The sequence below is a fragment of the Panulirus ornatus genome, chromosome 11, assembly GCF_036320965.1.
Source record: "Panulirus ornatus isolate Po-2019 chromosome 11, ASM3632096v1, whole genome shotgun sequence".
Classification (NCBI taxonomy): domain Eukaryota; kingdom Metazoa; phylum Arthropoda; class Malacostraca; order Decapoda; family Palinuridae; genus Panulirus; species Panulirus ornatus.
Genome location: NC_092234.1, coordinates 17406778 through 17428773, shown reverse-complemented (window position 1 = coordinate 17428773; position 21996 = coordinate 17406778). Strand labels below are relative to the sequence as shown.

General features: G+C 37.1%; 1 protein-coding gene across 2 annotated transcripts in view; it reads right to left on the bottom strand.

The window, feature by feature from the left end:
- Positions 1–21996, bottom strand: part of LOC139751341 (uncharacterized) — a 144929-nt gene that overhangs the window by 30622 nt on the left and 92311 nt on the right. The window contains exon 8 of one of the 2 annotated variants that reach the window (XM_071666695.1): positions 14420–17283. The exons of the other annotated variant lie outside the window; for it this stretch is intronic. Within the exon in view, the coding sequence (XP_071522796.1) occupies positions 15805–17283 (1479 nt within the window). The 3' untranslated portion in view covers positions 14420–15804. Of the gene's footprint in view, positions 1–14419; positions 17284–21996 lie in introns of those variants that run through there. 2 annotated transcript variants of the gene reach the window in all.

Below are 21996 nucleotides of genomic sequence, written 5' to 3'. Positions count from 1 at the left end.
ACAACTGCAGTTGTACAGTGGAGACAAAGGTTCAAAATATCTCAAAAAAGAAATCTTAAGTCCGTTCTTATGATTAACTAAAGTGTACTGTTCTGATTAATATCATATGCAACTCAATCTGCTAAGTTATCATTTATGAGTGTTGTGTGCTCATTAAGCTATGCTGAACTGCTGCCAGAAATATGAAGTGCTTTACGAGTATACCAAATGATTTGTTTGGAATTTCGTGTTTTTGTCAAAAGCATACATGATTACTAATGCTTTTCCATCAGAGGTAACTATCATATTGTAAGAGTGACAAAGCAAAAAGTATTATGTAATGTGAGCATAGATCTTGTACAGGCATTCTTGACATCCCCTAATATACTTTGCAGAATATGGAGAAAGTTTAGATTGTGCTGTCTGGATAAACTGCATGGGATGCCCCTAAAAGCATCAAAAGCCATATATTTCACAAATGAGGCTGTGGCCATTTCAAGAACTGAACCTTATGTGATATCAACCATTCCCTCTTCAGACAGCCTCACATGATATCAACCTTTTCCTCAAGTTAACCCTTCAAGTGCTCCCATCTGAGAATCCTTAAAGGACTGCTCCCTTTGTCACATGATGATTTAATTTTTCTTGCCTGTTTGAATATACAGCTGACTTACTGTATCATTGGTAACCTTTAAATGTCTCTTCCACTGCTTGGAAGGCACAGATAAATATTCTCCTCTACTCAGTGGTAGCCTTTCCCAGAAAGACCAACAGCCAAGAAGAGTATAAAACAATACTTTGAACCAGTGCCACCCACAGGAAAAAAAGCAATGGTACAAAGACAGTATGCTTATGCACTGTAAGAAGAAAGCAACCATGGTGTGAGGAGCATGGTGTTAGTTTGTCTATTGGTAAATGGTTCACTGACTTCCACACCCTAGGTGAGTAGTACTAAAAGCAATTCTACAAAGCTGAAAAAGTAAATAAGTGTCATGTACTAAATAATATAAAGGTTACAGTGTAATTAAAACTAAAAAGTGTGATAAGTATTGCTTAATGTATCTATTATTCAGCTAATTCACCTCCAGTGTTGTGCCTCGGCAAGAAATCAGTGTACATAAATGTGATGAAGAAACAAACAAACCAGACCTCCAAGTCCAATCCTCTTGTTGCAAAGTGTGGAAAGACTGCACCAGAGTCATCACTGCCACACTCTAGCACATACAACCACTCCAACACACCGAAACAGAGATATGTATGTGATATTTCTGTGTACTTTTAATACTCTTACATCTAAATCTATCTTTTCATATAGGAATACAAAAGTTCTTGAAAACAAGGATATATATGGGAAGGTTAGGAAATGGTCACTGAGTTATTGGCTATAGAAATCTAAAATCTAAGCAATACTTTCAGCTTTACACAAACACTTAAATTCTACAGCATTAACAAAACAGCAAATACTTATAAAAACTAAACTATTACTATCATTATTATTATCATTTTTATCATTATCCTTGATTGCCATTTCCTGTATCAGAGGTAGTGCCAGGAAACAGACGAAGTAAGGCCCATCTACTCATATACACGCATATATACATATATGCACATACACTTGTTATTAAAAAAATGGAGTTTCCCATCATTAAGAAGAGTCTGTGGTGTTTCTGCACACATTCTATTAAATCAACAGGTTAAATCATTTGATTTTACGTTTGGAAGAAAAACATCCAAGGACTTTTCAGTTCCCATTAAGTATGCCTCTAAGAAACTGGGTGTCCTGTTTAGACACTGAAACTTCTTTTCCTCCATACAGTTGCTCCATTCATACAAGGGATTGATTTGTCCTTGTATGGAGCACTGCTCTCACATTTGGGGTAGTTCTAGTTCTGCGTCCTTACTTGACAGAGTTGGGTCGAAAGTGGTCCAACTTATAAACTGTCCCAGGCTAACTTCCAAACTTGACCCCCCTTGCCCTAAGCTGCAATGCTGGTTCACTTTTCCTCTTCTATAGGTATTAGTTTGGTTTCTGCTCCTGAGAGCTGGCTGGCTTGTGTGCCCCTGCCACTAGTTAGACCACACAATACTCAGCAAGCAGCTGCATCACATGATTATTGTGTGGCCATTGGCAACTCAACAGTGGGCTGTTTTGATATCTGGTTCTCTGCACATCAAATCTTTGGAACTCTCTAACTTTCCCTCTCTTTTCCAATAAATATGGACTGGCACGTTTCAAAAGACAGGTCTTTCACTTTCTCAAAAATTCATTAATACTTTCCCTTGTCTGTTCTTTTTCCTTTTCATAATTCTCTCTGTATTTCAATAAAGGCCCGGCCTCGATGTGGACTTTTGTCCATGACTGGAGCCTTCAACTAAAAAAAAAAAAATAATAAATAAAGGAATATGCACACCTGCATTTATGAGTGTCAAAAGCCAAAAATTGAAAGAAGATGAAATGTATTTAAGCTAGGAGGAACAGACTGACAGCCTGTGGTAACTGAAGGATGAAAGAGGATAGGAATACACTGAGAAGGGAGTGAAAAGTGTAGGAAAAGTGAGATTGCTGTGTCATCCTGGCACTTGAGAGAAACATGATAAATTTCCTTTTATACACAGATATATGGCTACCCAAAATGCCTATCAAGGGTATTATCTATCAATCTATCTATATCATTGATACCTGTTCCCATCTGGAACTCCCCCAAGAGGGTGGGCATAACAATAGTCTCCATAACAGGTGAACTCTATTGCTGCTTCTTAGCCTTTAGAGTCTCACCCTTAACAGGCCACTGGCTGGGGAAAACTCTAGCACAGTCTTTGCAGAGGTTCCTACCTAATGTTCCCTCTGACTGCCTCTACCTAACGCTCCTACCTAATGTTCCTACCAACTACCTACTTCTTCAGATTCATTCATCTCCTAGATAAGGAAAAAGGCAACTTCAGAATTAAAAAGAAGGGAGATCATTTAACATAAAGTGAGATGCTGCTTTTGTAGGCTGCATTTGCCCAAAAGTGTGTATAATCTTTGCTAATTTAAAACCTCATGACACCTTCTCTGAAGTCCTTACTTCAATTTTTCAAACATCTTTTTTAATAATTTCAGCCTTTACCTATGAATGTAACATATCATGTATGACAACGGAGTAAATCTTACAGAGGCATTTGGATGATTTTTGCAGGGAAATAGTGCAAATGACTGGGAAATGTATAAAAGAAAGAGGCAGGAGGTCAAGAGAAAGGTGCAAGAGGTGAAAAAGAGGGCAAATGAGAGTTGGGGTGAGATAGTATCCTTAAATTTTAGGGAGAATAAAAAGATGTTTTGGAAGGAGGTAAATAAAGTGCGTAAGACAAGAACAAATGGGAACATTGGTGAAGGGGGTAAATGGGGAGGTGATAACAAGTAGTGGTGAAGTGAGAGGAAGATGGAGTGAGTATTTTGAAGGTTTGCTGAATGTGTTTGATGATAGAGTGGCATATATAGAGTGTTTTGGTTGAGGTGGTGTGTGAAGTGAAAGGGTCAGGAAGAAAGATTTGGTAAACAGACAAGAGGAATGAAAGCTTTTGTGGAAGATGAAAGCCGGCAAGGTGGCGGGTTTGGATGGTATTGCTGTGAAATTTATCAAAAAGTTGGGGTGACTGTGTTGTTGACTGGTTGGTGAGGATATTCAATGTATGTATGGTTCATGGTGAGGTGCCTCAGGATTGGCGAAATATATGCATAGTAGCAATATACAAAGGCAAAGGGGATAAGAGTGAGTGCTCAAATTACAGAGGTATAAGTCTGTTGAGTATTCCTGGGAAATAATATGGGAGGGTATTGATTGAGAGGGTGAAGGCATGTACAGAGCATCAGATTGGGGAAGAGCGGTGTGCTTTCAGAAGTAGTAGAGGATGTGTGGATCATGTGTTTGCTTTGAAGAATGTATGTGAGAAATACATAGAAAAACAAATGGATTTGAATGTAGCATTTATGGATCTGGAGAAAGCATATAATATAGTTGATAGAGATGCTCTGTGGATGATATTAAGAGTATATGGTGTGGGAGGTAAGTTGCTAGAAGCAGTGAAAAGTCTTTATTGAGTATGTAAGGCATGTGTATGAGTAGGAAGAGAGGAAAGTGATTGGTTCCCAGTGAATGTTGGTTTGCGGCAAGGATGCATGGTCTCCATGGGTGTTTAATTTGTTTATGGATGGAGTTGTTAGGGAGGTGAGTGCAAGAGTTTTGGAGAGAGGGGCAAGTATGCAGTCTGTTGTAGATGAGAGGGCTAGGGAAGTGAGTCAGTTGTTGTTCGCTGATGATACAATGCTGGTGGCTGATTTAGTCAAGAAACTGCAGAAGCTGGTGACTGAGTTTGGTAAAATGTGTGAAAGAAGAAAGCTGAGAGTAAATGTGAATAAGAGCAAGGTTATTAGGTTCAGTAGGGTTGAGGGACAAGTAAATTGGGAGGTGAGTTTGAATGGAGTAAAACTGGAGGAAGTGGAGTGTTTTAGATATCTGGGAGTGGATTTGGCAGTGGAAGGAACCATGGAAGTGGAGGTAAGTCACAGGGTGGGGGAGGGGGTGTTGGGAGCGTTGAAGAATGTGCAGAAGGCGAGAACGTTATCTCAGAGAGCAAAAATGTGTATGCTTGAAGGAATAGTGGTTCCAAAAATATTATATGGTTGGGAGGCATGGGCTATAGATAGGGTTGTGTAGAGGAGGGTGGATGTGTTGGAAATGAGATGTTTTAGGACAACATGTGGTGTGAGGTGGTTTGATCGAGTAAGTAATGAAAGAGGGAGAGAGATGTGTGGTAATAAAAAGAGTGTGGTTGAGAGAGCAGAAGAGGGTGTATTGAAATGGTTTGGCCACATGGAGAGAATAAGTGAGGTAAGATTGACAAAGAGGATATATGTGTCAGAGGTGGAGGGAACGAGAAGAAGTAAGAGACCAGATTGGAGGTGGAAGGATGGAATGAATAAGATTTTGAGCAATCGAGGCCTGAACATAGAGGAGGGTGAAAGGTGTGCAAGGAATAGAGTGAATTGGAATGAAGTGGTATAACGGGGTTGACGTGCTGTCAATGGATTGAACCAGGGCATGTGAAGCATCTGGGATAAACCATGGAAAGTTTTGTGGGGCCTGGATGTGAAAAGGGAGCTGTGGTTTCGGTGCATTATACATGACAGCTAGAGACTGAGTGTGAATGAATGTGACCTTCGTTGTCTTTTCCTAACACTACCTCATGCACATGTGGGGGGAGGGGGTTTTCATTTCATGTGTGGCAGGATGGCGATGGGAATGAACAAGGGCAGACAGTATGAATTATGTACATGTGTATATATGTATATGTCTGTGTGTGTATATATATATGTATACGTTGAGATGTATAGATATGTATATGTGCTGTGTGTGGATGTGTATGTATATACATGTGTATGTGGGTGGGTTGGGCCATTCTTTTGTCTTTCTCCTTGCGCTACCTCGCTAACGCAGGAGACAGTGACAAAGTATAATAATCTATTTATATATTTATTTTGCTTTGTCGCTGTCTCCCGCGTTAGCGAGGTAGCGCAAGGAAACTGACGAAAGAATGGCCCAACCCACCCACATACACATGTATATATACAAACGTCCATACACGCACATATACATACCTATACATCTCAACGTATACATATATATACATACACACACAGATATATACATATATACACATGCACGCAATTCATACTGTCTGCCTTCATTTATTCCCATCGCCATCCCACCACACATGAAATAACAACCCCCTCCCCCCTCATGTGCGCGAGGTAGCTCTAGGAAAAGACAACAAAGGCCACATTCGTTCACACTCAGTCTCTAGCTGTCATGTAATAATGCACCGAAACCACATCTCCCTTTCCACATCCAGGCACCACAGAACTTTCCATGGTTTACCCCAGACGCTTCACATACCCTGGTTCAATCCATTGACAGCACGTCACCTCTGGTATACCACATCATTCCAATTCATTCTATTGCTTGCCCGCCTTTAACCCTCCTGCATGTTCAGGCCCCGATCACTCAAAATCTTTTTCACTCCATCTTTCCACCTCCAATTTGGTTTCCCATTTCTCCTCGTTCCCTCCACCTCTGACACATATATCTCTTGGTCAATCTTTCCTCACTCATTCTCTCCATGTGACCAAACCATTTCAAACACCCTCTTCTGCTCTCTTAACCACACTCTTTTCATTACCACACATCTCTCTTACCCTATTATTACTTACTCAATCAAACCACCTTACACCACATAATGTCCTCAAACATCTCATTTCCAGCACATCCACCCTCCTCCACACAGCTCTATCCATAGCCCACCTCGCAACCATACAACATTGTTGGAACCACTATTCCTTCAAACATAACCATTTTTGCTTTCCAAGATAATGTTCTCGACTTCCACACATTCTTCAATGCTCCCAGAACTTTTGCCCCCTTCCCCACCCTATGATTCACTTCTGCTTCCATGGTTCCATCCGCTACCAAATCCACTCCCAGATATCTAAAACACTTCACTTCCTCCAGTTTTTCTCCATTCAAACTTACCTCCCAATTGACTTGTCCCTCAACCCTCCTGTACGTAATAACCTTGCTCTCATTCATATTTACTCTCAGCTTTCTTTTTTCACACACTTTACGAAACTCAGTCACCAGCTTCTGCAGATTCTCACACGAATCAGCCACCAGTGCTGTATATCAGCAAACAACAACTGACTCACTTCCCAAGTTCTCTCATCCACAACAGACTGCATACTTGCCCCTCTTTCCAAAACTCTTGCATTCACCTCCCTAACAACCCCATCCATAAACAAATTAAACAACCATGGAGACATCACACACCCCTGCCGCAAACCTACATTCACTAAGAACCAATCACTTTCCTCTCTTCCTACACGTACACATGCCTTACATCCTCGATAAAAACTTTTCACTGCTTCTAACAACTTGCCTCCCACACCATATATTCTTAATACCTTCCACAGAGCATCTCTATCAACTCTATCATAAATAATATATATATTTCATTGAAAAAACAGAAAAAGTGAAAGATGGCCACGACCCTAAGAGACTACAGATAACTGAAGCTGTGGATAGGAAATAAGCCCAACACATATCATTGAAGTATAAGAAGGATCCATAACCACCCAACCAGTTCACCCAGTGCTTGATCATAAATGCCTAAACTACCATGTACAAACACAAGCACCTTCAGGGAAACCAAGATTACACATTTAGATCTTATCTTCATTCACAGCTACTATAAAACTCCAAGATATGAACCACTCCTGTTTCTGTTATTTTTACTTTTATTTGTGTACGATCACTCTTATGTAAACTGCTTGAAGATGGGCAGTGTTTGTAGGCTTGAAATGTCTCATTTATGATTCAAGAACTGAATACAAATAAATATAGGATATCTAATGAACACTTTATCAAATAAAGCAAAATGTTTGGTGAAAAAAACAGAAAAATCCAACAAGAAATCAGTGAATGTCAAATATCCGATGGTATTCAACAGAGTATTAAAGAAAATAAGCTGCTTTCATACACAAAAACTTGCACATTTCTACACATTCATATGAGATTCACACACTCATACCTAATCACAACTTATCAGTTTACATCCACCATTACCTCGTTTTTTCATACATATTTGCCATTCTCTGCAAGGGCATGACAGCATGAAGAACAGATTACTGAATCTTTGTGTGAAAAATCCTCTTTGGCTCCTTTCTCTGTTCCTTCTTTTGGAAACTAATACAGGAGGGAAGGCTTTCTAACCCTTGGCTTCCACCCCTCTTAGTCACCTTCTATGATGTGCAGGGGAATACATGAGCAATATTCTTTCTATTCTTTCTCCAGGGATAAAATACATTTCACATTTAATCATTCATTTTTTTCATATTATTCACCATTTCCCACGTTAGCGAGGTAGCATTAAGAACAGAGGACTGAGCCTTTGAGGGAATATCCTCACTTGGCTCCCTCCTCAGTTTCTTTTTTAGGAAAACTAAAAACGAGAGGGGAAGATTTCCAGCCCCAGCTCCCACATTTAATTATATATCTGGAAATACGCATCCCATAGGTCAAGTCATTATCTAACACAGCTATTAAAACAACACAAAAACTGGATTCACAACTATCAATACACTATGAAAAAATCATAGTAACAAGTCAAATTAATGTAAGAAAGGAGAGAAAAGGTTGAAGTCAAAAATCAAGTTGAAGTTATGAAAAGTACTGAATCATAGATTCACATGATAAATGAAATCTCTTTGCATTTGTGCTCAGTATCTTAATATAAACCAAGAAGCCATGAGTACCATTATTAAAACTTCACAACAGAATGAAATACTTTGCCTGTTATATGAAATAGATAAGTCCTTTCTAAGATATTAATATTTAAACCAAAATGGGACTAATAATAATTGGTATTCAAACTCTATGTAAGATCTTTGGAAAATAACAAATAGTTTATTTTATGCAAGAAAAATATAACATTTTACATACAATCCTAAGACTAGTATGTACAGTATGTTACATATGAAAGCAAAATCAAGACTGGTATATGAATGAAATTACATTCCTTATTCCAGAATTAAAATTAACTTGTAGGGGTTCATTTGCTTCATTTACACAGTAAATATCAATTATCTTCCAACAGGGAAGTATTCTAGCACAACTTCATGAATATCTCAATTCAGTTACTACCATGGACTGTTTAAACAACCTTCTGTTCAGAGAAAAAATTTGTTAAACGCTGAAGGAAGATAATACAGCATATGTACTCAGAAGTGTAAAAGACTGAGTTTTCATTCTGTATAAAGAGTAACAGATAAACTTTAATACACATGTAGTGAAAAGTGAAGGCTGTATGAATGAGAACTTGTTGGGCAGTCATAAAATCATTCTGAGGGATGGTCAACACTTTGAAAACCATTACAAGAAAACTCAAAGGAATACAATGCCTTTTCTAAGAATATCATTTCAAGTTAAAGTATAACTTACATGGTATATGTAATTTCCTATGCAAACATACCATACATATATATAAATATGCTACTACATCACTGCAAGTTAATTTGTAATTAGATTACTATTACATCATAACCAGCAAATATGTAATCATATGTTCATATACACCATTCATTGCACAATTACAGCAGTCTTTATATAACACCACACTAAACATTTAGTCATTCTTAATCTACCTTAGGGCCAATTTCTATGAAATATTTCTGGTGTTACTTAGGACTACTTTCTGAAGCAGGGGTTCTCAATCGGCGGGAATTCTAAGGTAGGGGCGGGGGGTGGGGGGATTGGGACCATAGATTGGCAGACTCAAACTGTTGGAATATTGATCTTTCTACAAACTACAATTCTACAGATTGTACATAATCTACAGGACATCACACTTTATTGAATGTCACAGATCAAATTAAAAATAAAGATAGATATTTGACTTTTTTTATCGGTGAAATTATTCCATTTTTAGTTATCTTAGTCTTTGTCTTGTTCTTCATTTGCAGAATTTGGAGCCCATCATGAAAGCCAAAATAAAGAGGGTATGATGATTCATATACTCAATGTGGTCAATATGATTCATATAGATTATCAATGGAGAAGAAAGACCTCAATGCATTATTTGTAGCAAAGCTTTGACAAATGATTCTATGAAACCAACAAAGTTGAAGCAACATTTGCAAATTGTTCATTCTTGACACAAGGACAAGGACAAATTCTTTTTTGAATGTCATGGGAATGCTCTCAAAAAAATAGAGATGGAATCAACAACGGCATTCCGAGAATTGAGCCAAAAAGTTACTAAAGCTTTTTATGTAGTAGCACTGGAGATAGATAAGCAGAAAAAACACACACATTTGGGAAACTTTGATCAAACCTTGCTCTCAAAATGGTGGAAATTGTGTTGGGAAATGGAATGGGGAAAAAATATGCAGCAGTTTCATTATCAAACAGTACTGTTAAAAGGAGGATCAGCGACAAGGATCAAGTTATACGGGAGATTGAGTCTGCAGCAGTTGGCTTATTTTCAATTCAACTTTATGAATTGACTGATGTGGCATCGTGTCCCCAGTTGCTATTGTTTGCAAGACATGTTCATTCAGGTTCATTTAAAGAGGAGTTTCTCTTTTGTTCTGCTCTTCAAACAACTACCAAGGCCTCAAATATTTTGGAAAAGGTCTCATCTTTTTTTGAATCAGAAAATCTTTTGTGGGATCATGTCTGTTGGTGGTGTACAGATGGAGCACTAGCTATGTTGGGGATAAAATCTGGATTTCAAGTTTGTGTGAAAAAGCGAGCTCCAAAAGTGAAAGTCATTCACTGTATGAATAATCATAAGGCACTAACCTCAAAAACACTTCTAGCTCCACTAGGGAAGGTTTTGGATCATACAATTCAAATTGTGAATTTTGTCAAAGAAGGAGCTCTCACCTCAACTCATTACTTTTCAAGCAGTTATGTATTGACATGGATGCAGGCCATCATTTGCTTCTTTTCCACACAAATTTTGATGGCTTTCAAGAGGAAATCTAATTGGGCAAGTATTTGAGCTTAGAGATGAGCTCAAATTATTTTTTGAAGTTCTGGGTAAGATGGAATTTTATGCCTAGGTGGATGATGAAGAATGGATCATGCACCTTGCCTATTTGGTTAACATTTTTGAGTAGCTGAATAAACTGAATCTTCATACGTAAGGATGGAATACAAACATCATAAAATTCATGGATTTCTTGAAAGCTTTCATGAGCAAGCTGGAAAACTGAAAGAGAAAGGTCAAGATCAAAAATGTTGCAATGTTTGAGAAACTCACCAAATCTTATTGCTGGTGGTGAAAAACAAGTGCTTCTACAATATGCAAAAAATGAAATTTTGCAGTTATCAGTTAAAAAAGTTCCTGATTTTTGTCAAGGTGAATTTCTGGAGCTTAAGACTGATTTGGGAGCAAGAGATATGTTCAATGAGAAATCAATCACAGGATTTTGGCCCTTGATGTGCAATTCCTACCCAAACTGGCAGAAAGAGCTATCCATGCATTGCTTCCATATGGGTTGACATATCTTTATGAGTCAGGCGTTTCAACTCTTGTTGCAAATGAAAAGGAAGCACTGAAATAGACTGGAGGTTGAAAATGATATGTGTAGTGCACTTTCATGCATTCCTCCACTTATCCAAATATTTGCGAAGAAAAACAATCACAGGTTTCTCATTGACTGTAATCTTCATCAGAATAAAATGAATTACAGTACCCTGGCATTCTATTGAACATTTTATTTATTGCATCACAATACCCTGACATTCCACTAAACTTTTTATTTATTGAAATATGCTTCAGTTTATTCTGTTAAGTAATTAGTTATAAATATATATAAAAAACTGTACTTTTATTCAAGTTTTAAAATCCACCAACATCTGCTATTGCTATAAACTCTGTATAACTCCATTATAAAAATAATCCAAGTAAATGTATATGTACGAGTAGAGAAAAAAAAAAAGATTTTCAATATCATATGCATATTATTTCGAATGCACCCTTTAAGTCAGACAATCTTGGAAAGGGGAATAACATTTTGATACATAGTGAAACAGGAGCATGGGGCAAAAAATGTTGAGAATCCCTGTTCTAAAAGTTCCAGCAGCCCATGGTCACACTACTTCCATTAGCAGGGAAATGGAGTAAAATGTTTTTTGACACGACTGTACTCCCAATGATGCAGCCTCACCAAAGGTGACTTTTCACTTGTGGTGTAACCCTGAGCAAGTGAAGTCTGGTAACACCCTATACTATATATGATTACCTACACGTGGTTTAATACAAGTATCTTAATCACATTCTAATTTGCAACCACATTAAAGTGTGGGTATGTAATGTAATGTTACAGGCTGTGTAACCAGTTGTGTCATATAGAATGCCAAACACAGCTTAACACAAAATCATATTACGCTTAACATATGTATGACTATGCATGCACCACTAAAGGGCAATAGCAATTATACTCCAACCAATACTTGTCATCCTGTTACTTGGCAGTTAACATTATGTTCCATCACAACTGAGAAACTGAGAGGTACACCAAAACATCATAAATATATACCTACTACACTCATGCCATTATGAAGTTATCTGAAAATTACATGAATAATATAAACCCGAATTATAAAATACTATAAAATTTGATTGATCCATAATCCCTCTAATGAAATAATGTGGTCTCATGTGCGTATAGCAGCATGGGATGTTTGATACAAAGTATCAGTTCGTGAGTTTCTGTCTCTAGAATACAGTGAAGGAACTAACTAAATCATAAACTGGAATAAAATAACTGTTATTACTCATACACAAAGTTATCATGAATGAAAAAATACAGAGCAGCATCAAATGTACCATAATCATCTCTGAATGAAAATTATACTCCACATCTGTATAATTATTAATATAGAAACACTGTTTTTTTGGGGGGTGGAATAATGACAACAAAACATCTGTATCTAATAAAGGAGCAAAGGAGAATAATTACTAAAGAAAAACCCTTTACAATATACTTTATGCTGTAAAGTATCTTTGACTTTTCCCAGTCTCTACAAAACCTGAAGGTTTCAAATGAGGGTTTTAAAAAATAATGTAGACTGCAGGAAAATGACAGTCAAAGAAATGAGCATGAGCTCAAATTTTGTAAAGTTTCAGACATTTCATGAATGAATATTCAAAAATCATGTAATATACATGACAGAAAAACCAACATCCTTCAGTTCAACAACTGTAAGGTTAATGAAATGTCAGTGAAGCATTCACCAATGTCTACAGCATTAAGTGGTTGCATTTCTTAAAACGTTTCTGTCTTGAGAATGTTGGACCCCTACCAGGATATGGATATAAAAAAATCGGTATGTACATGCTGAATAACAACAAATAATTTAGGAGAAAAAATAAGATATAAACATATGTATATCATGAATGTCCCAAAGAAATAAGAAAAACTTTTGATGAAAAACTTTTCATTACACATATATGAAACAACACAATCATAACTTTTCTATACACAATTTCATTTTTTTTGCAACGATGACCAGAAAATGTAACTGTGGTATAAAGAATATAATCTTAATGATTTCAAGGTGTGAGAGCTAAGTAATAGCTAAAGCTGTCTTCCTTTTAGAGGGTTAACATCCTTCTGGGAACGATGGACTTAGTTTGAACAATGCAATACACAATCTTGTAGAGCAGACCTTAAAGGGGGGAACTGATGCACATATTCTATGTACCACAGAAAATTTCAGACTGATGACACAGAAAGAACTTACTGTACTTTATCTCAAGCTAATTCACAGCAGATGTTTTGAACTGGAGAAATTTGACTCAAGTAATGACTGAAAGACATATGATAGAGCAAAACCTAATTCTTTAGGTCATTGTCACAATTATACAATATAAAGGAATACAGGCAGATATTGGTGGAAATAATACAGATGAAAACTACAGGTGTGATGATATAGGCCTTGTAGCAAGCAACCATAGTCTAATGGGAGTAAAGAATATGACTGCTCTCAGAGTACAACTAATATATGTGTTTTGGAGAAAAGGTTAAGACACTGAAACAATAGATTACTTAACAAAACAATAAGGAAGATATTTGTTGAGGAATGACTCCTGGTATATGCATCTGTAGAAAGTTTAAAACAGACAAGAAAATTAATATTAGAGCATATCCAATTATGGGGAGTAGTATAGTACGAGCATGTGTGGCGGGGTGGCAATGGGAATGGATGAAGGCAGCAAGTATGAATATGTACATGTGTGGAAGTCGAGAACATTATCTCGGAAAGCAAAAATGGGTATGTTTGAAGGAATAGTGGTTCCAACAATGTTGTATGGTTGCGAGGCGTGGGCTATGGATAGAGTTGTGCGCAGAAGGATGGATGTGCTGGAAATGAGATGTTTGAGGACAATGTGTGGTGTGAGGTGGTTTGATCGAGTGAGTAACGTAAGGGTAAGAGAGAAGTGTGGAAATAAAAAGAGCGTGGTTGAGAGAGCAGAAGAGGGTGTTTTGAAGTGGTTTGGGCACATGGAGAGGATGAGTGAGGAAAGATTGACCAAGAGGATATATGTGTCGGAGGTGGAGGGAACAAGGAGAAGAGGGAGACCAAATTGGAGGTGGAAAGATGGAGTGAAAAAGATTTTGTGTGATCGGGGCCTGAACATGCAGGAGGGTGAAAGGAGGGCAAGGAATAGAGTGAATTGGAGCGATGTGGTATACTGGGGTTGACGTGCTGTCAGTGGATTGAAGCAAGGCATGTGAAGCGTCTGGGGTAAACCATGGAAAGCTGTGTAGGTATGTATATTTGCGTGTGTGGACGTATGTATATACATGTGTATGGGGGGGGGTTGGGCCATATATATATATATGTCTGTGTATGTATATGTACATATACATTGAAATGTATAGGTATGTATATGTGCGTGTGTGGGCATTTATGTACATGCATATGTATGTGGGTGGGTTGGGCCATTCTTCTGTCTGTTTCCTTGTGCTACCTCTCTAACATGGGAAACAGTGACTAAGTGTAATAAAAAGAAAAAAGAAAAAATTAACAAAGCAGTCCATATTGAGAAATGAAAATAGTACCAAGTGTTAGAGATCAAAGATTAAGCAAAGGACAATAAGGTCACTCATTGTCAAGTGAGATGCATGGCTCAATGAATGTGCAGAGATGTGAGACAGTAAAAGCATATTAAGAAATTCTGCAAATGCTATCTTGAGGTCTATTTGTTAGATAAATTGTTAAATAAAAAAAAAGGCAGATGCACAAAATCTAAGACAGAAACATGAAGGAGATCTATATGTCTTTCAGTGATATATTCTTTTATCATGGTTAAAGACATGAGTCTGCAAATCTGATGGAGCATGTCTAAGGTGCATTTCATCCTATTTTCATGCAGAAAGAAATGGGTTTGAAAGTAACAGAATTACAGAAAAAATAGGTTTCCTGAGACTAGCATACAGAACAGGAGAACAGAGTATGAAATGAGGAGGCTGGAATGAAATGTAGAACAGAGGAAGAGTTTTTTGTGTGAAAATGAGAACTGGAATGCTTAAATGATATGGGCATACAGTAAGAATGGGAGTGAAAGGGATCCTTATGACTATCTATGAGCAAGATGAGATACAACATGGTTGCAAGAGGTGTAAACATGGACTTATGTTTGGAAATGTATGAAGACTTTGTGTGTACCATCCTACATGACAGATAATGATTATCTATCATAGACAATTCTGAGAGATGTATTCAAAGTTTTGAAAAATAATCTGATATGTAGTCATAAACTATTCTGATAAATTCAATTCTAGGTTTATACATAAAAGAAAGCTTATTGAGTTTGGAAATAAACTTTTCTTGACAATGCTACCCAAACAAATTTTCATGAATTTTATCATTAGATATTTCCAAAGAGGTTTCTATCAAAATGTAATTGTAGTTTATTCATCTTCTCATACACTGCAAATGGTAATTACTTTTATCTAATTCTTTAATACTTCACTGCTGCTTCAACCCACTTTATGTGAAGTCATTCACAGAATGATATCACTCTAATAACTTCCATGATTCATTCAATATGAACAAGATTAGGTAGTTTTATAGAAAACCCTTTTCTGCAATGGATATCTATATGTCCTTCTTCCTTTATCTTTAATATGTAAGAACAAGGAAAAAGAGGAAGTTGACTAAACTGTAGGTCCTTATGTCTCACTGTAACAGTTACAACACACGAAAACAGGGTACACTATTCTGATGGAGCAACAGTATACACATCAAAAGTTTTTCCATCAATCTGAACTTGGAATTTTCCACTCTCAACAGGTGAAATAGATAACTGCTGTAGCTGTGCATCAGTCATCTGCTCACTTAGTTGCATGTGCTCCTGTAATGATGCCAGCTGAGCTTCATCAAACTCATGGACTTCAGCCTCTTCGTCATCATCATCATCATCATCATCATTGACATCGTCCATTTCTTGTTTAAGGAGTTGTGGCTGTATCAAAACTCTTGTTTGAGGTACATCATTAGATATTTCAATCTGCTGCAGAAAGGACTGACTTTTTGTATCTTCTTTAGTATCTTCAGAAAGCACAATAATACACTGACCTCCCTGTCCTCCAAAACCAAAGTTCCCATCATCTAAACCCACCATCTCAATACCTTCAACTTCTCCAAGGTCTCCAACCATGAAGCTTGTCCCAACTCTGTTCTCTCCATCTTCAATCATATACTCTCTTTTAAGGACTATATCTGAACTAAAAAGATCATGCTCTCCACCTATCAGTGCATTCACTTCAACTTCTGGGTGCTTGAACTTCCTGTGACGATCATATGATACCTTATGTAAAAATACAGCATTGGGGCACTGCTGGCATTTAAATGGTCCACCACGGAAAGTTTTTGGTTCATGCTGTTTGGCGTGAGTTTTCAAATGATGTATCTTTCTGAACTTTACACCACATATATGACACTCAAATGGCTTCTCACCAGTATGAATTCGTATGTGTTCTCTAAAGGCAGCACATTTTGTGAAGGCCTTTGAACAGTGTTTACATTTCCAAGATTTGGCCATGCGATGAGTTTGGTTGTCATGCATTAATAAAGCAAAGTTCGTGTGGAATTTTTTACCACACTTTTCACAATAATATTTCTTTTTCTCATGTCTTAACTGATGTGTTTTCAAATTACTAGGATGATTGAAGACTTTACTACACTTGTCACATTGGTAACTTTTGCCATCATGAAGTTTTAAATGATATGCAAGTGCTGATTTTGAAGAGAATTGTTTTCCACACACATTACAGTCTACTTTTTCTTTAGGACGATTCAGTGCTTCTTCACTTCCTGGCACATGAATCTCAACATTATGGAATATCTTAAGATGGTTTTCCCATGCTCCAATTCGGGCCAGAACTTTCCCACAAAACTGACACTCAATTGTATCATGGGTCCGTTGATGCTCTTTTAATTGTTCACCAGTTGGACACACTTTCATACAGAACTTACATAAATGGATGATATGTGGTCTCTTGCGATACTGCCTCTTAGCACGTGGCTCTGAGTTATCTTCCAGTGACCTTGAATCCCTCTTTATAGTGCTAGATGTTTCTGTTAATGACACAGCTCGTGATTTTCTCGATAATTCAGCAAGACTGAGGCGCATCTTCTCTGAAAGAACTGGTACTCTCTTGCCTGGTTCCCTGGGACGGGTCACCTGTAATGTCTGGAAGACAACACAAGACTTTCAGTCCATCATAATCATACTGTTAATATGTTTAACAATGCTTTTTAAGACTGATTTTGCAGAAATGGGTAAGCTTTCATAATGACAAGAGAGACAGTTTCTGTTAAACTTGTCTATTTGTCTTAGTTACTAGTGATAATAGATGTGCTGTCATTAGATGAAAATACAGCATTAGAAATTTTCCATTTCACACATCTCAACCACTGGCTCCACTTAAACATGACTGATTTATACTCTGAATGGTAAATTTATAAAATCTGTGTATTCAATATAATTAAATCTTAGGTCTTAATTTCAAATTCCTCGATTTCTAAATAAGAATAGAAAATCAATCCAGTCATCCAACTTCCTCACAATATAAAGAGGTGTTCCTTTAAGCAATGACCCAGAGACAGACCTTGTTTAACCCATTCAATGCAGCTGATTATTTTATTACATGGCCTAAGCCCTTATGCAACATTAAATATGAAAAAAAAATGGTATCAAGCATATTTAGTAATGAAAATCAATAGGGTACTCTCTCCTAATGCCAACAATGTAGGACTAGGCTGGGCCTGGCTCTCCTCTCACCATTAACATGTGCATTCCTTTAAGGTTGTGTAGCTCTCTCCACTGACAGACACATGATGGTGCAGAATGATTTTTTGTTTTCACTCATAATTTTCTTGTGGAAGTGTAGTTATAGCTCTATATGGATAACTGTTTTTACATGATATAAAAATATTTGAGTGAAAAGTAATATCTAAGATAATGTGCTAATAAGTTCCCTATACATTCAAACACAGTGCTACTTTTAGAAGATATGCCACCACCAGTGCCATATTTCAATTTCATTATCTTTTCACCAATTATTATAAATTATGCATTGTCACTTACATCATCCACTAATTTACACAATATATGAAAAAAGTTTGTTTACACCCAAATATAAATACTATTAATATAATACCCTTTCACTACCATCTCACTTCAGTAATTCTTCACAATGGTATGCCTCAAAATGTTGGTAGACACACAGAGGCACATTACTGGAATTTGTAGTTTCTATGCTGTTGCTTCTGTGCCCACCTTGATATATGATCACATGGTACCTCCTTCCTGAGGCAAGGGGCTCAACATAGTGTCTCTTGCAGTCATAGAGAATGTACTCCAACATGACCACTGGGCTCATGTTGCACATGACAAAAGCTGTCAATCATCTGTTGAACAACAGTTTTATGAAAGTCCAAGAGGGGCTGAGTAGTGCCTGTTTTCACCTGATATAAATAATAGCTGTTCAGTAATGACATGTCTATCATACACAAAATAAATCTCACCCATCAATTTACATTCTTTCTTATGCATTAAACACCACTGAGCAACATATCACTTTTATCCACCAATCTCATTTTCTTATTATATTGAGGAACAGCAGTGGGCTTCCTCACAATCTGTTCTTGCCAATCTTTCATCATTATCACATGTCACCTTGTGTACTATAGAAAGCACATGTACCAACCTCTTTTCACACCAGTTTATGAAGAGAAGCTCATTATTGTGAAGTGTCACACATTCTCCATGTTTCTCTCCAGGAAGTTTTGGCATGTGTTCTCAGTTGCTTTTCTCTGTTCAAAACTCATCAGTATCTTAATCAAGCAATTAACAAAAGAAATTTGGGCTTGTATACCAATTATCAACAAAGATAATACAGCCTTTCTAGATATGAGGAGCCAAGTGTTTTTACAAATGAACCAGAAATGCCTAGACTCATTATGCACCAAGTCCATTTTCTTTCCTGTGTATTCAATGAAGTCAGCTATAAATTCACTGTAACAATCATGAAGTACAAAATGTTTCACTGCAAAACAATCATGTGTGGAAGGAATATACTGTCTGAAGACAACCTTTCCCCTGCCCTAAACTCTCATCTATGAATAAATCTTGAAGAGGCATGAACTTAACCTAGAATTTTGTGAGTGTGTTCAAGAACTGGACAGATTTTCTGCAGCTTACCACCTCCTTGTACAAGTTGTATATTTCTAACAAAGTGAATAACTTGCAGGAGCTGAAGATAGTGGTCATGATACATTAGCTTTCCAAAAATCTTCATCTAGGACACATGATCCATTGTCCAACAGTCATTTCTTCTGTTTCTTTTTGCATGTGGCAATAGAATCAGCACATAGAGACACAGATACATTTCATCATTGGTTGTATCAGTCCATTTAGCCAGTCTACAGCAAGGTGAAAATGGAGGTGATGTGTTCCTGATATACTGATAATATCTGTCCGTTTCCAACACATTATTTTCCATCATATCTGTGTAACTAAACTCAAGAAAAAACAAGTTCTTTGAGTTATCATATATTGAACAAACATTTGTAATTCCAGGTTGTGAAGAATCAAACATAGTGTTTTGGCATGATCAGTATAGCCTATCAGTCCCAAGTTCACCTTCCTTCTCCATCTATGTCACCCCCACCACTCACTTGCTGTCTTCATTTTGGTGGTGCTCTGTGTGGATAACGTGCAACTTCATCATCTACCCCAGAGTCGTCATTCTTCTTATCTTCACTGTATATACAATTCATCATCTGATAATTCACTTGGTTGATCTGAGTCATATCCGGCAAGAATATAAACATAATTAGTGGGGTAAGGAGATGGAGTGGTGGAAATGGCAGCAGCTTGCTACTGTCATACTGTCCTATTAGCCAAAATTAAGCACCCTGAGTTACACATTGCAAAATGTGCTCATATCTTATAGCAACATAATGAATGTTGCAAATTAAGCCTTCTATCACTAATATTTTCCCACCAAACTCATGCCCAAGAGTTTTGAATGCAGAAACCACTTCTGTAACAGTGAACTTTTATCATTCAGAAAGACCACATATGTACCAGCCATGGTGAATGGTTTAACATGTACCTAGTTCATAAAGGTATTATCAAGTAGGTGTCTTACGTATCTAAGCGTGTGTAATATTCATTCAAAAGTAACAGGGTAGGAAACCGCTATACTATCTATCCAGGCACTGTACAAGGTAGCTGTCCAATTTTCTTAATGACATAGCACATATCCCACTTACCCAAAGACAAAGCAATGTACTTATATCAAAGAACAACTCACATCTGATAAGCAATAAACACATTTCATATGTATCCAAAACCCAAGACAGACATCCAATTTACCCATGTAAAAAATGGGAGGCTACTTATCTTTGTAAAACAAAGCAGACTTCTATTCATCCCAAAACAACAAAACAAGTATCCCACTCATCTGTATTGATACCAATTGCACCAGGCTCAAGATTCCCTGCTTCTGCATAAATTTGTACATCTTCAGCAACAGTTTCAGACTGTACCAGAATATGAGCAGAATTCTGAGAGCACACATGGGTGTCAAGACCTCCTTTGAATGAAAAGAAACACTGCACCTATCACAGAAGTATTGTTTGATAAGTTTCACACGATCACCACAAAGGTGGTCCTTGCGCATATCTTCACTTTCAAACAAAGCACTACATTCATTACACCTGAAGTATCTTTTTATTTTGTTCTTGGAATCAACATCAGCCTCACAACCTGACATACTGGAATGCTGCTTCATGTGTGCTTCAATGTGTGCTTTTCGACGAAACATTCTAAAACATATGGTGCACTCAAATCTCTTTGGCCTATGTTTTTCTACATGATTAAGGTAGATACTGGACCGATTAAATTCTTTTCCACATATTTCACATTTCCAACATCTTGCATTCTGATGAACAGCATTATAATGATATCCTAATTCAGAGGTGGTATAAAACTTGGATGGGCACTTATCGCAAGCTACTTCCTTCTCTCCATGACGTTTCATGTGGGCTTTTAGATTTTTAGAATGGCCAAAACTCTTGTTACAAATATCACATTTAAGATTTGTATTGCTATGTGCTGTAGTAATGTGATATGTAATTGCTGGTTTTGACTTATAAATCTTCCCACATATCCAGCAAATATGCCGTGATTCTGGATTCAGTTTCAGTCCATGGAATTTGGCATAATGTCGTGTCAACATTCCTTGTTTGGCTATCACTTTTCCACACACTGCACATTCATAACTTCCATGTGTCTTTATATGGTCCCTGAACTCCTGAGCATAGTGAAATTCTATCCCACATAACTCACACATGTGGGTCTTTCGTTTATAACTCATTTTCTCAGGTTTTGAAGGAACTTCCTCATGTTTCACTTTCCTGACAGATTTTCCTTTTCCTCCCTCTCTTCTGACACCACTCAGCGGCACACTCTCTTCCACTGTAATCTGTAAAGCATGAGAGCTATATCAAAAGCAAGGGAGGAATGAGGTCAGTAATGAAAATAAAATGCAAGAAAGTTTCAGAAGTCTCACACAAACTGCATGACTTTCACCATGATTATAATGTTTCAGATATAAATACATTAGTACATATTCATCATTCCATTCAGAGGAAATCAAAACATACAGATGTAAAGTAAGATTTAAAGCCATGTTTTAAATAATATCAATGAAAGGAAATATACATCTCCAGAAAATCTACCATATCACCTTAGATGATTGACCTTCAATTTGTCACAGCTTTGCAGTGTGGTTCTCGTTACAAAAACAAATTCAATTCAATATTCAACAAATTTCTCTCAGGCAAAGAGTTCAGGTCATAATTCTTTGGGGGAATCTGTAAGTAGTAATCAAAT